General features: G+C 38.5%; 1 protein-coding gene across 20 annotated transcripts in view; it reads left to right on the top strand.

Moving 5' to 3' along the window:
• Nucleotides 1–24,445, top strand: part of TXNRD1 (thioredoxin reductase 1) — a 120,219-nt gene that overhangs the window by 85,983 nt on the left and 9,791 nt on the right. For all 20 annotated transcript variants that reach the window (XM_072741402.1, XM_072741395.1, XM_072741389.1 and 17 more), the window contains 7 exons: nucleotides 1,382–1,607; nucleotides 5,547–5,639; nucleotides 6,239–6,315; nucleotides 8,156–8,312; nucleotides 14,524–14,631; nucleotides 17,084–17,179; nucleotides 20,509–20,643. In XM_072741402.1, coding sequence (XP_072597503.1) covers nucleotides 1,382–1,607; nucleotides 5,547–5,639; nucleotides 6,239–6,315; nucleotides 8,156–8,312; nucleotides 14,524–14,631; nucleotides 17,084–17,179; nucleotides 20,509–20,643 — 892 coding nt within the window. The remainder of the gene's footprint in view (nucleotides 1–1,381; nucleotides 1,608–5,546; nucleotides 5,640–6,238; nucleotides 6,316–8,155; nucleotides 8,313–14,523; nucleotides 14,632–17,083; nucleotides 17,180–20,508; nucleotides 20,644–24,445) is intronic.

Raw genomic sequence — 24,445 nt, 5'->3', positions numbered from 1 at the left:
GACCTTGTGGGGGAAAGAGAAACTCATTTTAGATTTATGCTTTTCCCCCTTTTTTTTTTTGTTTTTTGTTTTTTTTTTTTTTTTTTTTAGGCTTTTTCTTCAAACCCATTCAGTCCATTTCCTAGAACTCCAAAGTATTTTGCCACATTTTTTGCCCAAAGGGGACAGGGAGTTGGGAAAAAAACACGGGAAAAATCATTTTATGCGAGAGAACATTGAAAGAATTCAAAGCCGTAAACATCGGTCTTTTTACTACCCAGTTAACATCACTGCCGACATATAGATTTATGTTTGAAATGTATATATGTGCGAGTGTGTGTTATAAATGTGTAAAACATAAAACCAGAAGAATATTCATGGGGACACTAAAACAATGACAGGATGGCAGGTCATGTAGATTTATTAAACCCTCGTCCCTCCTCATGCTGTTTGCAAGGTTATAATGTCACTGTAGGCTGGCCATCTGAAATAAGTGAGTCAGGCAAGGTTTGGCTGTGTGATTTATTTTTGCCCATCAGGTGATCGTACGGTGACATAGCAATTCACATTTGGAATTCAATCAGGAATTTTACATTATGACGAAATTATGACAGGTTGTTGATAAATACGTCCTCTTGGGTGTTTTTTGCCCAAGGAGTTTCTGATTATGTTATAAATTATTTCCTTTCGGGCCCTTTTTCGGGGCAAGGATATGATTTTTTTTTCCCTTGTGCTTCATATAGGGGCAGCTCGGATGGTAACAGTTCTCTGTTGTCTTGGATAGCTTCCCTTCTCATATTTTAAAAAATAATTTCCCAACAATGCCTTTGTGATCTCTCTCATGTCCTGTATATTCTTGACTAAAAGATTTTGTTGGGTTTTACCTTTTAGAGCTGGTTTTTATTTTACAAAACAGTTATGTTGCAAGTTTTCTCCAACTCTTCTCCCCACTCTTGATAATTGGTGTTCTAAATAAAAAGTAATACAGATTTTTACTTCGGAGAGAGCTAAGTGATGAGATGAGGGATAGAGGTTTGATTTGCGAAAATACGATATTAAACACATTAGTGGACAGTTATTCCAGACCGTTCGGGATTATTTTGTTTGACCACGAGCTGGGACTAACGTCAGAAATCGGGCGGTGAGCTGTTTGGCCATGAGCAGCTTGAGCTACTCCCAAAGCAACTGAGTGGAAAGAAAGGGACAGTGTCTAAGGCCTTGCAAACACTTTCCATATATTATGTGTGTAGCTAATTGAATGTTTTTAATATTAAAAGTGTATCATCCTTAAGAAACCAAAAATTTTACTTTCATTTAGTCATTATTCACATTATGACCATTTTCAATTTCTTTTTTTCCTTCTTTCTTTTCTTTTTTTCTTTTTTTTAAAATTTCCTTTCAGTGATGATCTTTTTTCCTTACCTTATTGCCCGGGTAAGACCCTGGTGGTTGGAGCATCCTATGTTGCCCTGGAATGTGCTGGATTTCTTGCTGGCATTGGTTTAGATGTTACTGTTATGGTACGATCCATTCTCCTTAGAGGATTTGACCAGGACATGGCCAACAAAATTGGTGAACATATGGAAGAACATGGTGTCAAGTTTATAAGACAGTTTGTACCAATAAAAGTAAGTGGAGTTGCTGGTAGGTTTATAGTTTCTATACTTAGGTTTAAAAGGCAGGAGAGAAAGCATTGGGGTGGGTGATGGGAGCTTTCTTTCAGCATTATAAACCATTAGCCTCACCTGTGATATTTTATTTATTTGGCAGCACAAGCTGGGGGACAGGCAAAGGGAGGGAGAGAAGCAGGCTTCCCACTGAGCAGGGATCCCAGTGTGGGGCTTGATCCCAGAACCCTGGGATCATGACCTGAGCCTAAGGCAGATGCTCAACCACTGAGCCACCCAGGCACCCCAACAGCTTTGTTCTTGTCTGCAGATTAATAATTAATAATAATACTCTCCTCTCAACTTTCTTACCTTAGGTTCTCTCTCTCTTTTTTTTTTTTTTTTTTAAATGCTTCTCTTTGGACATCCCTTTACTTTATAATTACTAGAGTTTTTTTAAGGAGTGGAGGTAGATATCCTATGTTTCCACTAGGACTGTGGTTAGAAAACAACAGCTGGATGTACGTGTTGCCTGATAGAAGAGTAACCTATTCCTATAATGTCTTTTTTTTTAATTCCAGTGTAGTTAACATGCAGTGTTATATTAGTTTCAAGTGTGCAATATAGTCATTAGCAACATGTTAGTGCTCATCATGATAAGTGCCCTCCTTAATCCCTATCACCTATTTCACTCATCCATCTACCCCCGCCCCCCCCCCCCGTCCCCGCCCCAGCCTGCCCTCTGGGAACCATCTATTCTCTAATAAGAGTTGGTTTTTTTGATTTGTCTCTGTTGTTGTTGTTCATTTGTTTTGTTTCTTTAACTCCACATGTGAATGAAATCATAGGTTTTTTTGGTCTTTCTCTGACTTATTTTGCTTAGCATTATACTCTCTAGTTCCATCCATGTTGTTGCAAATGGCAAGATTTCATTCTTTTTTATGGCTAATATTCCATTGTTTGTATAAACCACATCTTTATTCATCTATTGATGGATGCTTGGGCTGCTTCTGTAATTTGGCTATTGTAGATAATACTGCAGTGAACATAACGGTACATTTATCCTTTCAAATTAATGTTTTTATATCTTTTGGGTAAATTCCTGATAGTGCAATTGCTGGATCATATGGTAGTTCTATTTTTAATTTTTAAATTAAAAAAAATTTTTTTTTAAAGATTTTATTTATTTATTCATGAGAGACACACAGAGAGAGTCTAGGCAGAGACACAGGCAGAGGGAAAAGCAGGCTCCATGCAGGGAGCCCAATGTGGGACTCAATCCTGGGTCTCCAGGATCATGCCCTGGTCTGAAGGCGGCACTAATCTGCTGAGCCACCCGGGCTGCCCTATTTTTAATTTAAAAAAAAAAAAAGATTTTATTTATTCTAGAGAGAGTGTGTACGCATGAATGGAGGGAGGGGCAGAGAGGGATGGAAAGGGTTAAGCAGATTTGCACTTAGTACAGAGCCCACTGTGAAGCTTGATCCCAGGACTTTGAGATCATGACCTGAGCTGAAACCAAGGGGTGGATGCCTGACTGAGTCATCCAGATACTCCTGTATTTTTAAATTTTTTAAAAGATTTTATTTAGGGTGACTGGGTGATGGGCGTTGAGGGGGACACTTGACAGGATGAGCACTAGGTGTTAAAAACTATATGTTGGCAAATCGAACTTCAATAAAAAATATATTAAAAATAATAATTAAAAAATTAAGATTTTATTTGTTCATGAGAGACAGGCGGAGACATAGGCAGAGGGAGAAGCAGGGTCAGTGCAGGGAACCCGATGTAGAACCCCAGGATCACGCCCTGAGCCAAAAGCATACACTCAACCACTGAGTCTCCCAGGCATCCCTATTTTTTATTTTTTAAGGAACCTCCATATTGTCTTCCACAATGGCTATGCCAGTTTGCATTTCCACCAACAATGTGTGAGGGTTCCTGTTTCTCCACTTCCATGCCAATACTTGCTATTTTTTGTGTTTTTTATTTTAGCCGTCTGACAGATGTGAAGTGATTCCTCATTGTGTTTTTAAAAAAAATTTATTTATTTTAGAGAGAAAATGAGTGGGGGTTAAGGAGCAGAGAGAAAGGGAAAAGCCGACTCCCCATGGAGCAGACAGCTTGATGAGGGGTTCAGTCCCAGGACCCAGGCATCATAACCTGAGCTAAAGGCAGATGCATTTTTTTTCATGTTTGTTAAAGCAATTTATTTATTTATTTTTAATTGGAGTGCAATTTGCCAACATATAGCGTAATACCCAATGCTCATCCCATCAAGTGCCCCGTCAGTGCCCGTCACCCAGTCACCCCCCACCCCCTGCCCACCTCCCTTTCCACCACCCCTTGTTCATTTCCCAGAGTTAGGAGTCTCTCATGTTCTGTCTCCCTCTCTGATATTTCCCACTCATTTTCTCTCCTTTCCCCTTTATTCCCTTTCACTATTTTTATATTTCCCAAATGAATGAGGCCATGTAATGTTTGTCCTTCTCCGATTGACTTACTTCACTCAGCATAATACCCTCCAGTTCCATCCATGTCGAAGCAAATTGTGGATATTTGCTGTTTCTAATGGCTGAGTAATATTCCATTTTATACATATACCACATCTTCTTTATCCATTCATCTTTCAGTGGACACTGAGGCTCCTTCCACATTTTGGCTATTGTGGACATTGCTGCTAGAAACATCAGGATGCAGGTGTCCCAATGTTTCACTGCATCAGTGTCTTTGGGGTAAATCCCCAGCAGTGTAAATAAAGGCAGATGCTTAACTGACTGAACCACCTAGGCGCCTCCTCCTCATTGTGGTTTTGATATGCATTTTCCTGATGATGAATATTGTTGACAATCTTTTCATGTGTCTGTTGGCCATCTGGATGCCTTTGGAGATGCCTTTCTGTTTATGCCTTTCTGTTTATGTCTTCTCCCCCCCCCCCCTTTTTTTTTTAAGTAAGCTCCGTTGGGCTTAAATTCATGACTCTGAGATCAAGATCTGGTTTGAGATCAGAAGTTAGATGCTTAGCCAACTGAGCCACTCAGGTGCCCACTTTTTAATTGGATTATTTGGTTTTTTGGTGTTGAGTTGTATAAATTTTTTTATATAAATACTTTATATGTTTTGGATGCTAACCTTTTATCAGATATGTCATTTGCAAATCTCATCTCTCATTCTACAGAAGTAGAAAGTATTCTCTTATACTTTTGTTGATTGTTTCCTTTGCTTTGCAAGAGCTTTTTATTTTGATGTAATCCCAATAGTTCATTTTTGCTTTTTTTTTTTTTCCCTTGCCTAGGAGACCTATCTAGAAAATTGTCGCTAAAGCCAATGTCAAAGAAGTTACTGCCTGTGTTGTCTTCTAGGATTTTTATGGTTTCAGGTCTCAACATTTAGGTCCTTAATCCATTTTGAGTTTATTTTTGTGTGTGGTGTAAGGAAGTGGGCAAATTTCATTTCTTTTCTTTTTTTTTTTTTTTTTTTTGCATGAAGCTGTCTAGTTTTCCTCAAATCATTTGTTGAAGAGACTGTCTTTTTTCCATTGCATATTCTTTCCTTCTCTGTTGAAGATTAATTGACCATTCCTTTATAATGTCTTAACATTTAGAGAGTTGTGAGCACCTTGAGAATCTTGTGGACTATCCCCTAGTAAAATAAATATGTGCACATAACATTTTACTGGGTTACCAGGGTCTCTGACTTTTTTTCTCTCCCAATTTTCTCTTTGAATTTTATTCTGTTTGGGAACTATTTGAAAGAAAGCCCCTCTAGCAAACAAACAATAAGAAAGAAGGGGATAAAATAGAAAAATCTTGTATTATCCTCATGATGTTAAGGTGAGGGAGATGAGACATGAAAGACCTTTCGAGCCAGATTTTGTGTTTTAACTTTGGGTTGACCTGATAGAAAAGGCTTGGTACTTGTCCTTATTGTGGAGTAAGTGAAACTTTATTACTTTTATAGGTTGAACAAATTGAAGCAGGGACACCAGGCCGACTCAGGGTGGTAGCTCAGTCCACCAGTAGTAGTGAAACCATTGAAGGAGAGTATAATACGGTAAGGAGAGGACCCAGGTCATTATTCATTAGAAAGCAGATAATGTGCTTATTGGTTATTTGCTGGGTATATACAATGGCTGCTTGCTATTTCCAAAACCCTTGATTATATTCCCATTCTGAGACATTGTTATTGCTTGTGGTATTACAATTTGTTTTAGTATAGGGATGGCTTCCGATTTTCTTTAATGTAACTTTAAAACATCATTTGTCAAAGAGCTGAAAAGGACATCCAACTTTTCAAATGAGCTAGAACTTCTCTGTCCTTAAAAATTTTAATTTCTCTAGCTCACTACTTTAAAAAAAAGTAGTTCAGTCATAGGCTATGCTTTATTTGTCCCTAAACTTGGCTAGATTTATAAAGGAATTGTTAACTTTCTTTTTCTTAATAAATGGGTAAGGATTTCTACTGTATCCTATTCAATGGCTATATATATATATATATATATTTTAAGATTTTAATTTGTTTAAACTCTTGCAGTATTTTCTTAGTGAAATATTTCTTTCCAGGTCTGGAAAATGCAATGAGATTGGCTTAATGATTAAGTAACTTATATGCAACCTTTTGTAACAGCCACTGATATATTAATAATTTTTCAGGTATTGCTGGCAATAGGAAGAGATGCTTGCACAAGAAAAATTGGCTTAGAAACCGTGGGAGTAAAAATAAATGAAAAGTAAGAAAAAAATTTATTATGTCTTACTGAATTAGTGTTCCAGTTATTTTATAATACTGATTTTTTTTTTAATTTTTATTTATTTATGATAGTCACAGAGAGAGAGAGAGAGAGAGAAAGAGAGAGAGGCAGAGACATAGGCAGAGGGAGAAGCAGGCTCCACGCACTGGGAGCCTGATGTGGGATTCGATCCCGGGTCTCCAGGATCACGCCCTAGGCCAAAGGCAGGCGCCAAACCGCTGCGCCACCCAGGGATCCCTATAATACTGATTAATAGTGAAGTTTTAGATTTTTAGTTAGTTGTCATTATATTGGAGAAAACTCTCAGTGCTATTCACAGTAGTATTTTCTGTTTTTACTTCTTTCCCCTTTTCAGAATCTAAATGGAAGATCAGCTTGCATTTTGTTTCTTTAATGTTTAGGGTACAGAAAAAGAATCTAACCCCACAGTTAATTGCAGGTGTGTGCTTTGAGCCTCATTAAATATATAAATTGAACCAAGTTTAGAGCTACCAAATTTTAGGATGATGAGTGGTCACTGTATTTCTAGTGACAGCTACAAGTATCAAAAACTTTTCAAGGTTAAAAGTTAAAACGTTCTGGACTGTAGCACTAGTTGAGATAACTGACCTGGGTGGTATCTGCTTATCTGCTGCCTGAGGCTGTTTTCCAATATCCCCTTCCTTAAACCAAGTAAAAACAAGCACTGTGAATGCCAAATGTCTGGGAAACTAAAAATGCAGGTTACTTTCCCTTTTACTGGAATAATCTTATCTTCTAGAGAAGAGACTTCCCTAATCTGATTGTGAGGATTTTTGTTTTATTCATTTTTTACTAGGGTGAATGAAGAGACAGTTGTTGAGTAGGTCATCAGTAAGGTTTAGCAGACCAAATGTTCCATCAGCTTAATAAACCTGCTAGCCTGTTTCCAGTGGGTCCAAGGCTTAGATTTTGTGTTATGTTAACAGCTAACACTTACTCTGCACTTACTATGAGCCATGGCCTTTTGTGCTAAATATTTTGTACACATTTTCATTCAGTCCTCACTGCCCCTTAAAGTAGAAGATGGTATCCTTTTCCTTCTTACTGGTATTCCCAGTATTATGGTTCCCATTCCCATTACATGGTTCCCATTTTCCCCTGGGAGAATGAAGCTTAGTGACATTAAATAGCCTTCCCAGCATCATAGAGGTGATAACTAACAGACCTGATTATTACAGTTTAGAATCTTTATATTCTTTTTTTGTTTGTTTTATTTAGTTAGGTAATCTCTACACCCAACGTGGGGCTCACACTCAGAACCCTGAGATCAAGAGTCGCACATTCCTCCCACCAAGCTAGCCAGGCACCCCTAGTATCCACCTGCATGTTCTTAACCACTGTTGAAACCCCCCAGAGTTTCTTACTCTTTTCTTATTCCAGAATTGTCTCTAAGCTTTTTAAGAATTTTTTTAAATTTTTTATTTTATTTTTTTATTTTTATTTTTTTTAACCAACTGAGCCACCCAGAGGCCCCTTATTTTAATTTTTTTTAAGAGAAGGAGAGTGCTTGGGGCATGGGGGAGAAGCAGAGGGTGAGAGAGGATCTTTAGCAGGCTCCACATTCAGTGCAGAGCTGATATAGGGCTTGATCCCACAACCCTGAGATCATGACTTGAGCTGAAATCAAGAGTCAGATGCTTAACTGAGCAATCCAGTTGCCCCTGACGTATGTATTTTTAAGTTAATGCATTAGAATGTTGGCCTTAGCTAGAATCACAGTTTTGGGCTTCTTTGGGAGAAGGCAATTTTGTTTTACTTAATAGTGGTAATTAATAATTATAACTGAATGAATTTTCAGGACTGGAAAAATACCTGTCACAGATGAAGAGCAGACCAATGTGCCTTACATCTATGCCATTGGTGATGTATTGGAGGGGAAGCTGGAGCTCACCCCAGTAGCAATCCAGGCAGGAAGATTGTTGGCTCAGAGGCTTTATGCTGGCTCCAATGTGAAGGTGAGTTGTAGCTGACACCTACTGATACTGTTTTGTTTTGTTTTGTTTTGTTTTAATATTTATGTATTTATTAGAGAGGGGAAGAGAGAATCCCAAGCCAACTCTGTTGAGTGTGGAGTCCTATACAAGGGCTCAGTTCTATGATGCATGAGATCACTATCTGAGCCAAAACCAAGAGTCGGACACTTAACCTACTGAGACACTCAGGCACCCCACCTATTGAGACTGTTTTTAATAATGCTCCCAATTCTCTAGTTAGGGGTAGCTGTGAAGTTTTCCAGGTCTCTTTTTTTTTTTTTTTTTAAGATTTTATTTATTCATGAGGAACCCAGAGAGAGGCAGAGACATAGGCAGAGGAAGAAGCAGGCTCCTTGGAGAGTCCAATGCAGGACTTGATCCCGGGACTCTGGGATCAATCAAGTTTCAGCACTATTATGTTTCATAGATGCATAATAGTTGCATTTTACATTAATTTCATTATTACCCATCTTAGTATAATTTTCTGAATCTTTCTATGGCACCCATCTAGGCTATGAAAGGATTTGAGGATGTAGGTAATAATGTCATTGTACAGAGCTGCTTAAACAGATACTTAGGCTTTTATTACCTTGTCCTTTCTAAAAATATGTCTTCTGCTCTTGGAATGTTTAATGTGTTATATTAATGTTTTTAATTTTTTTTTAAGTCAGTGTATGAAATTGAAACTTTTAGGTATGTTTCATAGGACTAGATGGCAAATATAAATGTACTGTAATTTTTTAAGACAAATTTTACAGCAGTTACAGGTTCACAGCAAAATTGAAAGGAAGGTACCAGGATTTCCCATATATTATTCCCTGCACTCATACATTCATAGCCTTCCCCATCATCAGCATTTCCTCCCTAATTGATTATTTGAAAGGATTCCAGGAATATTGATTGTAAAGAACTTAGTCATTACTCATTTTCCTGGCACATAAATCACCATGGGTTGATCTGGGTTGGTTATAGTAATGGAAACCTCAAAGAATACAGCTAGTAAAATTTATGACAGGCATTTCGAATGTACCTGGGGTTAATTTGGATAGTGGCATAATAAGATCTTCTATCTTGAAATTAATAGGATTTAGACTAAAAAGGATTTGAATTCCAGATTGTCTGAACATCCAGGGCATAGTAGCTGATTCTTATTACTATTTGAGATAAATTTAACTACTTACTGGAATGAGTTATGTCTTGTATTCATGGAAACCAAGAAAAGGGGACCTGGAAATACAGCTTGAGATGCATTGAATTTGTTCCTGACCTTTTATCTTTGTGTTTTCCTAAAATGGAGGTATTTTTGTATACCAACAATAACCAAAGAAGACACGTGCAAAAATTTGCTCCTAAACAAATTTGAAATTAAGTAGCACCAAATTCTTAAAAAAACTTTAATTCTTAAAAAACCTTTCTTTGCACCTACTTATATGTGGCCTTCCATGTGTTGGCATGGTACTGTATTCTGTTCTCTCCTAGGTAGAGCCAATTTTCTTAAAGTGCCTTAAGCTTTTATCAACATCAGAGTTTAATGTAGCCTGAAATTAAAGGACTCTTTTTTATTCTGTTTTATGTTTTTTCCCTTATTTTTAGTCTAACCATAATAATAAGACAAATACTTTACTGAACAAGAAAATAAACAGATGCAGATGCGCTCTGATCTCTGAGTTTGAAGTCTCCCTGGTCTGTCCTTCAATATAATAAATAAAGTCAAAATGCCAGTAGATATCTAGGTTAAATGTATTTGGGGAAATCACACACTTTTAAAGCAACTGCATAATTTTGTTCCCTTTCATTTTGCCCAACATATGTTAATGAGAGCATTATCACATATTATCTAAAAAGGTGAGAGGATCCATGACTTCCTTCCTTCTAAGGGAGCAGCTCTATTGAAAAGTTTAGTTTAACATCAACACCTAGCTGAGTTCAATCCATTATGGGATTTTAAGGGAGCTCAAATTGAATCGTGGGTGTTGGTGCCTTCCTCCAAAATTGCTATCATCTATTCCTTATTGCTTCACAAGAGTGTTGGGAGGAAAAAGAGAGAATGCTACATGTGAGTGCTTGTGCCATGCTTGACATTGCGCTAAGGGCTTTGTACACCTTATCTCATTCAGCCTCAGGGCAGTTGTGGAGATTGATGACATAGTACAAGGAAATTAGGTAACTGCGTGAGGTCAGGAGGCTAGGAGGCAGCCAAGGCATAAAAATGAAGTCCATTTCTGATTGTAGGTACAATAAATCACAATGATTTATTGCCTAAGAAAGAAGATCTAGGACGTATAGATTATAGAAAAATAGAGGGTGGAATAGGAAAGATATCTCCATACTTAAAGAATCTACCAATTTGTAAAAATTTCTGTAACAAATATAATTTTCCTAAATAAAATGAAGCAGAAAATGTATAGGGAAAATTTGTATGACCCTTTTTTAGCACTTAATAATTAAACTTTCGGGCAGCCCTGGTGGCTCAGTGGTTTAGCGCCGCCTACGGCCCAGGGCCTGATTCTGGAGACCCAGGATCGAATCCCACGTCAGGCTCCCTGCATGGAGCCTGCTTCTCCCTCTCACTGTGTCTCTGCCTCTCTCCTCTCTCTCCTCTGTGTATTCTCATGAATAAATAAATTAAATCTTTAAAAAAAATAATTAAACTTTCAAAACTTAAAAATATTTGCCATTAAACTATTCCATTCTTTTGGAAACAAAATGAAGGAATGAAAAAAAAAAGTTGCTCTCAAACACTTGAAATACTTCGTTTTTACAAAGAGTAAACACTAGCATCTTTATTATTAAGGTGGTACTTTTTGTTAACTGAGTATTATAGTATATATAAAATATTTTAGGGGTGCCTGGCTGGCTCAGTCTGTAGCGTGTCCAATTCTTGATCTCAGAGTTGTGATTTCAAGTCCCATATTGAGTGTAAAGCCTACTTGAAATGTGTATATGTGTGTATATATATATATATGTGTGTGTGTGTGCATGTATTTTATGTGAAAACCATAGAGAAACTGCAGTACACATATCCTCAACTTCAGAGTGTGCATTCTAAAAGTGCATTAAGCTGATGTTGTGAAAACTGCGAAGTGTGTTCTCCAAGTGGAAGTGATAGAAACAAGGGTTACATTTTCCAGGCTAGGCCACACAGTCCACTTTAAGTCCATAGGAACCTACATTTTGGAACCGGGGACAAACCTGTCTTTTATGTAGATACTGATTTCCATTTGATACACTGTTTTCTGCTTAAAGAATTTCCTTTAATAGTTATTTAGTGTGTGTCTGCTCTTGGTGGATTCCTTTTCTACTCTTTGTTGTTTGTTTTTTTTAGATTCATTTTGCCTCCAATTTTTGGGAAGGTATTTTTGCTGAATATAGAGTCCTAGATTTCCTGTGTTTCTTTAAATATCTTAGTGATTTGCCTATTATCTTTTGATCACATAGATTCTGAACACAAGTATGCTGTCATTTTTATCTTTGTTCTTCATAAGATTGCCTTTTATCACAGTGTTTTAGCAATTACTGCTAAATTACTGTGTGCCTTGGCATGCTTTTTATTATTATTATTCTGCTTATGGTTTGTCAAGATTCTTGGACTTCTGTTTCTCCTTTTCATCAGATTTGGAAAATTTTTAGCCATTCTTTTTTTTTCCTGTCTTTCCCCTACCCTTTTTCCCCCTCAGCCTCCAGTTAATGAATGTTGGTTCACTCAGTGTTATCCCGAGTGTCTAATGCTCTTTTCATATTCTTCCCCCTCTGTTTCTGTGCTGTGTTTTTTTCAAGGACCTGTTGTGATGTCTTCAAGTTGACTATCTTCTGCACTGTCTTAGGCTATTAAATCCAGATTGTGTACTTTGCACTTCAAATAGTTTTTTCATCTCTACAAGTTTTATTTACCTAAGATGTTCTCAAGGCACCTGGGTGGCTCAGTGGTGAGCTTCTGCCTCTGGCTTAGGTTGTAACCCTGGGGTCTTGGGATTGAGTCCTGCATTGGGCTCCCTGTGAGGAGCTTGCTTCTCCCTCTGCCTGTGTCTCTGCCACTCTGTGAGTGTCTCTCATGAATAAATAAATAAAATCTTTTAAAAAATAAATGTTTTTGTTTTCTCTCCTCAATGGGTTCATGTCTTTATTTACTTGACTATACAGAACATATTTATAATATGCTCATTTCATGTCTTCTGATAATTCCATCATCTCATTTTTAGTGTCTGTTTCTATTCATTGATTTTTCTCTCGTTATTGGCTCACGTGTTCTTGCTCCTTTGCATGTCTCGTTATTTTGGATGGATGTGGACATTGTACATTTTACTCTGTTGGGTGGTGGGTTTTATTGAATTCCTTTATACAGTGTTGAATTTTGTTCTGGCAGCCCATTAAGTTACATGGAATTATTTTTATCCTTTTGTAACTTGCTTTTAAGCTTTTCTTAGGGTCTGCCAGTAGCCACCTTCTATCTAGGGCTGATTTAATTCCACTCCTAACTCCTGCCTTTTGGAGGACTCTATCCCATTCCTCCTTATGAGTTCTTTCTACTCTGGCTTGAGGAAACAGGAGCTATTTCCAGTCCTATAAGAGTTCTGGTCATTTGGGGGCCTGCTGCTTTTTGCTTTCCAGTAGCTCTTTCCTCACCCTTGAGGACCACCTATGACACATTTATGGATCAGTTCTCAGCCCCATTCTTTGCAGATCCCAAGAGTTCGTCCTGCTCTACCCTCAGGTGTTCTGCCCTGCAGTGCTAAGCCTAAACTGTGGTCTCTATCTCCATAACTAAGAGAGATTGCTGTGCTCTGTTTGTGTTCCCTCTTCTTGCACCAGTCCTTAGTGCTCTGGACAGTAAATGAGAAATCACTGGGCTTACCTCATTTGTTTCCCTTCTGTCCGGAATCACACATCCTGCACTGCCTGTTGTCCAGGGTCTGCAAGTGGTGGCTGCTGTTTGTCTGGTTTTCTGCTTTTTGAAAGAAGGAAGGGACATCTGGTCCCTGATACACCATTATGGCTGTCTGTCGATGTCTACCTATACTTTTGATTCATAATTCTAAGAGTTTATGTTCTTTTTAAAGAAGAAGGATTATATTGTTTCTAGAAGGAGACTTTTTTAAAGGGGAATTGAATATCTGATATTTTAAATGCAAAATGTTACTTAGGCTCACCTCTGTGTACAAATGTGATTGGGTAGGTTTTTACCAAATCATTTGTAAACATGTTTGGTATTTGCATAATATCTTTAACACAGTTCACATCAGTATACTGGAGGCTCTGAGAAATCCATAGTAGAGAAACCTGTTTATTTAGTGTTTCACAAACTTGTTTGACTTCAAAATCCTTTTGTCATCTCTACTATTAACATCATGAAATAACGCTTTGGAAATACCATCATTAACTTTTTTTGTTTCTGTGGTCTTCCACTTTAGTGGCTGTATACTACTACACTGAGAGTATATACTATAGAATCACTCTCCTGTTTGCTATTTATCACCACTCAGTATATTGCCCCTGTTGAGGACTGCAGCAATGCTCAATGCCTGTCACTTTTTCCATATAATAAATTATTAAGATTTCTAAGGGTGAGGTTCTTGACACAAAGATAAAGAATGTATTTATGGCTCTTACTAGGTATTACCTAATTGATTTTCCAAAGAAGTCTATTAATTTCTGTCACCTGTATGAGACTGTCAGCATTGAATACACTCGTATTGTTTTTGGCTGCTTTATAAAGGGAGAAAAAGTGTGTCCTTGTTGTTAACATCAGTTAGTAGATCGATGGAGAAGGCACATGAATCTATTTATACCTGGTCTTGACAGACTTCAGACCTCTTAAAACTGCCACATGAGTTAATGGTTCTCGGTGTAGTAGGCTTATATCTGGTGTTGTGACTTCCCATACTTTTCATAGAAATTTATTAGTCTGCTTTCCCCTTCTGATTTTTTTTTTAAGATTTTTTAAAATTTGTTTATTCATGACAGACAGAGAGAGAGAGAGAGAGAGAGGCAGAGACCCAGGCAGAGAGAGAAGTAAGCTCCATGCAGGGAGCCTGACGTGGGATTTGATCCTGGATCTCCAGGATCACACCCTGGGCTGAAGGCACTAAACCGCTGAACCACCAGGGCTGCCCTCCCCTCCTGATTTTAAACTTTTTTGACATATTCTTTTTAGAGTTATAATTTCTCCAGTCTTTAACCTTTCATTTTGAAACAGTGTGATTATGAAAATGTTCCAACAACTGTGTTTACTCCTTTGGAATATGGTGCCTGTGGTCTTTCTGAGGAGAGAGCTGTGGAGAAATTTGGGGAAGAAAATATTGAGGTAAGTTATATTCTTTATGCCTATGTTGAGTTATACTGCTCTTTTGTTCAAAATTAAAAGTAATTTCAAGCACATAGAAAAGGTGAAAAACTGTACAAAGACCTTTCTGTATACCTATAATCCAGATTCATGTATTGCCATTTGTTTTATACTTTTCATATTTTCTTTTTTCTCTCTCTGTATCTGTATTTTTTCCCCGTACCTTTTGAAAGAGGATGAAATGCGCCTTTACTACTAAATGCTTCAATGTGTGTTTCCTGCGAAACAGGGTATTTCTTAACTACTTTATAGTCACCACTTTTCAGAAGTTTAATGTTGATACAATACTTGGATATGACCTACCTTCTGTTTTTCAATCTTGTCAGTTGACCCAGGAATACTTCCTTCTACTTTTTGAAACCACTTTTACTGGTTCCTTTTATTATTAAAATAATACTGTTGGAATTATGGAAAATACAAAGAAGAAAACTAAAAATTAACTCCATTTCTATGACTCTGTTAGTAATAGTCGGGGTTTTTTGTACCATTACCCTCTTCTAACTTTGCCATAATCCAGGAACAGGCACCTGAAAGATGCTATTTTTGGGAACAGGATGCTACCCCAGGGACTGCTGCTTTAAATTTTTCAGGAAAAAAGTTTCCAGTAAAACCTTCCAGAAGACCAGATTTGTAAATCAGAGTAAATTTTATTATATAAAAGCCTATTTTAAATCTCTTAATTTTTTCTTACTATATACATTAGTGGTAGTATGTAATATCTTGGTCTATTTGTACCATATTAGTAGCATTTTCTGATTGCAAAAATAGGATCTCATTCTAGGTCTTTTGAAAAATTAGGAAAATATAAAAAAGGAAATTGTAATTCATGAAGCAAAAACTGCTATAAATATTTTGGCATATTTCCTTCTAGTTTCTTTCCAAGTTATTTACATGTTTATATATTGTATACTTGTATATATACATTGTATGTATTGTATAATTGTAGGTATATGTATCTTTTTTTTTTTTTTTGGTATATGTGTCTTAATTTAAGTATGATTAAGTTATTGCAGTTTTCTCTTTTACAGTTAATGTTAGGTCATGAGCATTTTACCCTAAACCCAGCATTTTAAAAAATGACTTATGTTTTTTTGGATGCTATAAAATAATTTGATAAGCCATACTTTTATTAGATTGTTCATAGTTTTTCACTTTTACAAATAGAACAATGAACATCTTCATAATTCACTGTATTTCTCTGGTTATTTTCTGACAATAGAGTCCTATCAAAAGAGTCTTATGTTTTAAGGTTCTTAGTATATATTTCATATTTCTTGACAGGCTTTGGCTTTCATTTTATGAAATTTGCAGTTTTCATTTAAAAGTAATGCATTTGGGTTGCAATTTTGAAAATGGAAGTAGGAAACAATTATCCATAGACTTATGTCTGTAACATAGCAGTTTTTCGCAATTGGGGTAATTTCTTTAATATATTTTCCCTATGTAATTGTTGTGATACTATAACATTATATATTCAATTTTATAATACACATTAAAAAAATTCACATTGTATTATAACATCAAAGAACACTTATTATAATGGCTACATAATCCATATTTTTTTAAAAGGTAGCCAGCCATGTATGTTTTCTTTTCTTTTTTTTTTTTAAATTTATGATAGTCACAGAGAGAGAGGGAGAGAGAGAGAGGCAGAGACATAGGCAGAGGGAGAAGCAGGCTCCATGCACCGGGAGCCCGATGTGGGATTCGATCCTGGGTCTCCAGGATCATGCCCTGGGCCAAAGGCAGGCGCCAAACCGCTGCGCCACCCAGGGATCCCGCCATGTATGTTTTCAATTGAGGCTAGCAGCTGGAGGTGGAAATAAACCCCTGTAGTCACCCAGGTTTAAGTTCATGAAGCATCAGTAAAGATATCTGTGTCCTTCCACCTCTCATCTTCCCTCCATCTCTCCCTCTTCCTCCTCTTCATTACTTTTGGTGAAAAATACCAAAGGAGGAAATTTCTTTGGAAGCATTAGCAAGGAACTGGGTAATTGCTATAATTGTTTGTGGCACCTTGCTTGTTTTTTGCCCAAAGTTGTCATTCAAGATCCAAGATAGTGTTGGGTTTTTTTCCTTTTCTTTCTTTCTTTCTTTTTTTTTTTTTTTAATGTAAGACAGCAAGTAATTACCTGGTTTCTTTCTCTCATTTGCTTGCTTTTTGTTGTTATTATTACCTAAGGTTTACTGTTCTGAGGTTGAGATGTAATTAAGGGAAGGAGCTTATAGCAAAGGGGCCTGACAACAAGTGTAAGGTCATTTACCTTCTGACCAAATTTCCTATTTATTCCATGAATTTCATTGTTTCATGAAAGTCTAAGTATCAAAGAGCCTTCAGTGTTTTCAAATCACAGCTGGTGTTTGACAAACAGACTTCTTAAGATAATGGGCCTAAATTGTGTTATCTTCTCAGGTTTATCATAGTTACTTCTGGCCATTGGAGTGGACAATTCCCTCAAGAGATAATAACAAATGTTATGCAAAAGTAATCTGTAACATCAAAGATAATGTAAGTGAAATCCTCATTGAATTCTTTTTTCAGTAATTTCGTTTTTAATATGTAGTTCTATTTTGATCACATGATGTACCTCACATTCCTTTAGTGTTTTATTGTTGGTCTTCCCAGCCGTGTGGACACTGAGGGCAAGGACTATGGTGACACTGCTTGATCTCTACTCAGGGTCATGGTCACAGGGCCCTGCACGTGGTCACAGGTCCACAAGACCTCGCCGAGCCAAGACCACAGAGACAGCTTGAGAACTGTTTACACTTGTGTTTGCGAAAGGGAAACAATGAAGTCAGTGACTATCTAGAAATAATGAAAAATAAAAGGAGTAACACGTGTTCGTATCCTAGGCAGCTGGCACTAATGATAAAGGTGTAATAGGAAGAGCTCTTAATTGGGTTCTGATTGAAGATTTCATTGCCAGCTCCTACGTGTAACAACTGGTAATTGAAAGCCTGTGGGCAAACTCCTTCACCTCACAGTTTTGTTTCCATACCCACAAAATGATTGAATACGTGGTTGGTTTTCTTTTTTAGCTACTGTCCTCATTTTATATTGTGATTCAGAATGTATATATCTTTGCACATATGCTTATGGATTAAATCTGATGAGAACTGGTATTTTTAACTTAGTTGGGATCTTACCAAAAAAAAAAAAAAAAAGACCTAAGTAAAAATGTAAATGGTGCTGAAGAATCCATACTTTTCTTATTTGGAGGGTTTGAATAAAATTAAGCCATGTATCCTACTAAGAAACTCCTGCCTCAGGTAGTAGTAGAGGAAAACCTGCGCTGTCTACAGGAATGGTGATCCTAGATGCATCTCGATGCATTTAATAAATGAGAATACTAGGATACAGTTGGCATAAAGAATGATTTTATGCAGTTTTTCCTTTGCAGACATGTTTTATTATTAAAAGTGTTTGCGTATACAATAGCTCTCATGCTGCTGTAGACAAAAGGAGACAATGTCTGAGGTTGTCACTAGCAGTTTGATAACTGCCTCCAACAAGAAGTAGTTCAGTTGCATGTTGCATGTAGCAATGAAACCTCCACATTTTCCTTCAGACCAAGCAAATCTTCTTTAACTGTATGTGGGGTTTTTTTCCACTGTTGTGTCATGTGTTCAAATAACACTTTTTAAATAAAATATGAAGAGTAGTTTTCACTACTAATGAGCCCATCTTAATTAAAATAGTTGAGGCCTTAAGGAGGATGATACTGTTTTTAATTATTTTCACAAAGACTGTATTAGAAAAAATGAATACTTGTCATTGTTCTTTTGTCATGAGCAGTCTCTCTTTTTTTTTTTTTTTTAATATTTAATTTATTTATTCATGAGAGAGGCAGAGAGAGATGCAGGCTCCCTACAGGGAGCCTGATGTGGGACTCAGTCCCAGGACTACAGGATCAGGCCCTGAGCCAAAGGCAGACACTCAACCATCATGAGCAGTCTTATGCAAAAGCATGTTTCTAGAACTTGACCATCTTTGGGGCATATGTTTTATTCATTTTGAGTCCATCACTTTACAGTGTCTACCTATGCTTGGCTTTTTCAGTGTTTATTATCTGCTGGGGTTCTATTTTTCTGTATGTTGTTCTTATGTGAAATATTTAACATTTACAGAAGGATAGGGAAAGTACCCACCATCCAGATTTAGTGTGTTTGCTTCAGAGCTTTTCTGTTGTAGGACAGAAACCATCACAGAGGAAATTTAGAATAGCTTATGTTTATTGAGCACTTACTATGTACCACTAGGTACTACTTGGGTGTCTGTTGTATTGACTTAGTTAATTCTTACACAATCCTGTGAGGTGTGTACTCCTGTTACCCCTTCTTCATTGATGAGGAAACTGGAACACATGGAGATTAAGTGTAACTGTGCTCAGGTCACTAACCTAGTTAATGGCAGAGTTGGAACTCAATCCCAGGCAATGTAGATCTCAAGCTATTAAGCATTACCCTATGCCTGTGTAATCGTTTGTAGTCCTTCTCAATCCTGTGATCCTGTACTACTCACTCCTCACTCCTTGCTCCAGAGGCAACACTGTTTTGAAGCGAGTGTCTCACCTGTTCACGTTTTTACATTTGCTGCCTGTTACGTATCCATAAACACGCATTGTGATTTAAGAGTGGTATCCTCAGCTAAAAATAGAACCTTGTAACTTTTTAAAAATCTCTTTCTTTGAGATATATCCATATCATTAAACGTAAGTCTATATATCTTAAGTGCAGTGTGTTTAGTGCTTTATCCATACACTAAACCCCTGATTGGCAGAATGAATATGGAGGAGCTCAGCGTGGAATATATTATAGTACTTTGGCAACAGGACAACCATCCTGATTGTTTTCCAGGCAGCAATTGAACCTTAGATAAGGCTGTGTACCCCGCAGTGTCAGTTGCCTTTCCTGTGCTGAGGAGGTTGGACTAGATAGTGTAGCTCAGTCATGAAAGTCTGAACATTAGAATGCATCAGATTTCTTTGCCTTTGGCAGAGGTAGCTGGAGTCTGGGATTTGGAGTTTATTCAAAGTAATTCCCACGTCACTTTTCAGAGTTGCCAAAAATTTTTCTGTTGGTTTCTAAATGGCTTCAGATTAAAAAGGTCTGAAGTCTAACTATGCTGCCTGCCCTCAAGGCCTTAGAATACTTTCTAAATTTAAATGACTACTTTTATTTATTTACTTTTATTTTAAGGCTTATTTATTTTAGAGGGAAAGAGAGAGAGTAACAGGCAGATGCACAGGGAGAGAGAGAAACCCAAGGGAACTCCACACTAAGCTTGGAGCCTGAGGTCATGACCTGAGCCAAAACCAAGAGTCAGATGCTTTAACTGACTGCAACACCCAGTCACCCCTAGATTTTTTTTAAGTAATCTCTGCACCCAACGTGGGGCTCAGACTCACAACCCCAAGATCAAGAGTCACACATTCTACCAAATGAGCCAGCCAGGCACCCTGAAATGACTGTTTTTGAATGTTACAGCTATCACACATAGTTTATCTGGAGCTTTGAGACAACCAAATAGAGGAGATGAGGATAGAACTGCCCGTTGAAAACATTTTCCAGAACATTTTGGTGCCCATGGAGTTGCAGGCATGTTTGCTTTTAGTGATTTTCTTCCTCATTCCTCAAGGCCAGCTCTTGTCTCTCCCTTCTTACTTGCTGTAACCACTATACTAGCCCATGTTGGAGTCTCTTCAGCCTAAGTCACTTTTAGCATGTGTTAGTCTAAGTCTTTCTGAACAGGGTTTTTAGAATAGACTGGGTCCATGTTCTAGGTTGTTAAGGGGGAAAGAATCAGCATAACTGTTACTTTATTTTATATCTTAGGAACGTGTCGTGGGCTTCCACGTACTGGGTCCAAATGCTGGAGAAGTTACACAAGGCTTTGCAGCTGCCCTCAAGTGTGGACTGACCAAAATGCAGCTGGACAGTACCATTGGAATCCACCCCATCTGTGCAGAGGTGGGTCCACCGCACTTTGACAGCTCTGTTTAAAAGTGCACAACATCACCTGCCTTTCAAGTGGCAAGTCCAGGACTCTGAAGTTAGTGTCCTTCTGTTGTAGTTGAGCTACTTCTGTACCTCCTTACAGTTTAATTTCCTTTTTCAGATACTTTTGTTCCTGACATGAACTAGATAGGAGTATCATGCTAATGGTAAAATGATGGCAGTGATTTATTTATAGAGATGTGCCTTAAATTTTTTTTGTCATGTCTCCTAAATGATTTTCTTGGCAGTCAATGACTAGTGCCCTTCATACCCAGAAAGAGCTTGCAGTCCTAGTTATCCCAGAGCCACCTCAAGGCTCAGTGATGTTGTCTGCCTCTAGCTTTCTGTATCAAAGGATGAGATGTGAAAGTGTTGCTTTTAAAAGATCAAGCAACTGACACTAGAACTGGAAGTTGACCACTCTGGGCCTCTGGGGTGCCAGCATTTCTTCATGCTTGCCCATGATCATGCAAGAGTTGAAGGTTATTATGTTTACTACTAAGCAGGGCTTGTAAACCAAAAATGTGTCGACTTTGGAGACTGGCAAAGGTTGGGAGAAGGTAGCTCATATTAGACCAGCGTAGGTATGGAGTTGGAAAACCGTAGCTGTTATCTGGTCACCAGAGTGAGTGGTTTCCAGGGTATATATCTGCAGGTGCATGCCTGATTTCATTCTGCAGCTGGTTAACTGATGGGGGTGTCTGTTCTTTTTGCCCTTGCACAACTGAATTCTTTGCTGAATATGTGAAATGTCAGCTTCAAGACTGAGGAAACATTTGGGTGTCCTTTTGCTTTTGCCTTTTCTATAATTAGGGATAGAGTCCTCCTCTGTGTTAATAATATACACCTGGCTAGGATGGAAGCATAAAATATTAACATGTTTAGTGACCAGGGCATTATTCATAGAAAACTTCTGTTTTTGTGAAATAAAACTAAGCTTCTAAAAAAATGACCCCAAAATTGAAGAGTCCAGATTGAAGCTCTTAAAGAATATACAGCATATCTTTTTTGTTCATTGTAATGACTAAGACTATGTGCCTGGGGAAGGAACCAGCTAACTTTAGTTTTTTCATAAATACTTCCATTGAGATAAATATTAGTATATAATATGATGTCTTTAAAAGACCAAGCTGATGTAACAAAGTGCCACACTTTGGGTGGCCTAAGACAAAAAAGTTTATCCTCGCATAGTTCTGGAGGTTGGATGTCTGAAACCAAGGTGTCAGCAGGGGCATGCTCCTTCCCAAGGCTCTGGAGAAGAATCTTGCCTGGCTGGCCTCTTCGAGCTCTTGGTGGTTACTGGCAGTCCTTGGTCGACCTTGGCTGAGTCCTGCATCACTGTCCTCTCTGTCTTCGCGTGCATGGCCTTGCCTCCTGTGTGTCTGTGTCTGGATTCCTCTTATTAGAGGGACCTCAGTCACTGGATTAAGGCCCACTCAATCCAGCCTGACCTTATCCAAATAAGATCACGTTAACAGGTATTGAGCATGTCATTCTGGAAGACTTAACCCACTACACTGAGTATATTTAAAATTTTAGAAGCCAATCCAAGATACTTAAAAACCACAGTAGCCGTCTCTGTCCTGGATGAAAAGGTGACTTTCCAACTTGTGTATGTGAGTGTCTCAACTTTTTAACTCTGAGTTTGAGCCCTCAAACCCTCAGTGGACTGGTTAAAAGACTGACTCAAAAAAAATTAAAAAAAAAAAAAGACGGACTCCCATCATCCACGTGGTTTTGTTGTATTGTGACCCGGCAGTGGCAGGTGAGGTGGCATCTGGCAGGATGACAGCCAGCTGTGCAGAGAGATAGCATTGAAGAGGCAGGGAGTCTTCCCGAAGCCCCTGCCTGCAGGTAGGTCAGCCAAAGGTGTCTTCTTTTTGGTATACTTGGCACATTTTGAGCATTTGCTCCTGTGCATCTCCATTTGTTGGTTCTCTTATGACTTTGAAGCTTGGAGGCTGAAAGTTTCACTGACTTGTTAGGGTTTTAAAAAATTTTTTTCCCAAGCTGGTGTTTGGTTATTAATGAGAGAAAACTTGGGTGCTGCGTCACTCTGAACACATTTGTTGTACAATTATGAGTATAGCACTGTGCCAGGCATTTATGGGGTTAGAGCAGAGATATAAGATGAGACTCAGAAAGAGCAAGTGGCAGCTGAGTGAAATATCAATTGCAGTTCAGTGTGACGAGCCCCCAGATCAGGGGCAATCCTGATGGCGTCCAGAGTAGGGAGACCCAGGCAGGACAGTTGAAGAGGTAGTTCTGGTCTGTGATGAGTAGTGTGTTGGTAGTTAGCCCGTCAGAGGGAATACCAAGTACAAGGCCTCTGTGGGAGAGATCATGTTTCTTCAAGGAGGAACAGGGAGGACCTCTACTGCTGTAGCTTCAGGAACCTATAGAGAAGTAAAAACAATGATGCTAGAGAAGCTGGTAGGAAGGTCATGGCCTTGTAAAACAGGGGCTTTATCCTGGGGGCACTGAGGTTTGGCTGAGAGAAGGTTAGAGCCAAGGGTAATGTGATCAGATGCACTGTAGAGAGAAATCACTGGCTACATTGGGGCATTGCTCTACTGGACCAGAGCAGACACATCCAGAAGGGAATGGGGAGGTGGTGCCAGCCTAGGGTAGTGGCAGTGGACGTCAGGAGACCTTGAGACATTTGAGAGAGAAATAGGAGGTGGACTTCATGGTGCTTGCCAACTGACTGCAAGTGGGAGAGGGAAGAAGCGGGAGTGATTCACAGCTATGGCTTGAAGTGGGAAGTGGTGGCAAAAAAAGCAGGTTCCAGGGGAGTGATTCTAACCACAGTGTGACATTCTTCAGGCCTTCCTCTGTGTGACAGGCACTCTGCTCTCTGCAAAGTCCTTACAAGAATTCCCCGGGGGTGGTAGTAGCTCCACTTGACAGATGGAGAAATGGAGGACAGGGAGGTTGAATGGAACGGGCAGAACCAGGCTTCAAACCCAACCAGTCTGGCTCCTGAGACACCACTGTACAAGTGATACTCTACTTGCATACCTCTTCTGTGATATTTGACGTAGAATTTAAAACATAGAAATGATTTCCTGGTGGTAACATGAGTGTAGTGGAGACACAGAGCTGGGTTGTAATCTCAGCAGAATCTCAGCCTGGCCATGGCATCCAGCTTTTCAGACACCTTAACTAAAGCAGAGATGGTGCCAGAGTCCTAGGATTAGTGGGCGACACTGTGTGGAGTGTCTAGGCTGGGTTCTTCTATCATTAGTGGACAACACTGTGTGGAGAGTGTGTAGGCTGGGTTCTTCTATCATTATAGAAGATGTAGCTTCACTTCAGGTCATCCTTAGAGTATTTCTTAAGAGGGCTGGAGGGTGGGGTGGGTAGGGATGTGTATTTTGAAAAAGGTCCTGTCCCGGATACCTGGCTGGCTCAGTCAGAAGAGTATGCAGCTCTTGATCTTAGAGTCATGAGTTTGAGCCCCACGTTGAGTGTAGAGATTACTTAAAAATAAAATCTTAAATAAATTTTAAACTAAAAACATGTGAAACAAGGAGAAAACAAAACAGTTGGTCCACTTTTCCCACCCTCACCCCTGCCTCTTGTAACCACTAGCCTGTTTTCTCTGGGATCATGTTTTTTTGTTTGTTTCAGATTCCACATATAAGAGAGATCCTATGATATTTTTCTCTGACTCATTTCACTTAGCATAATGCTCTTGAGGTCCATTCATGTTGTTGCAAATGCCAAGATTTCGTTCTTTTTTTAAGACTGAGTAATAGTCCAGAGGGTGTGT

The sequence above is a fragment of the Vulpes vulpes genome, chromosome 16, assembly GCF_048418805.1.
Source record: "Vulpes vulpes isolate BD-2025 chromosome 16, VulVul3, whole genome shotgun sequence".
NCBI classification, from domain to species: Eukaryota; Metazoa; Chordata; class Mammalia; order Carnivora; family Canidae; genus Vulpes; species Vulpes vulpes.
The sequence above is the reverse complement of the archived record's forward strand: the minus strand, read 5'-3'. Positions and strand labels throughout refer to the sequence as shown.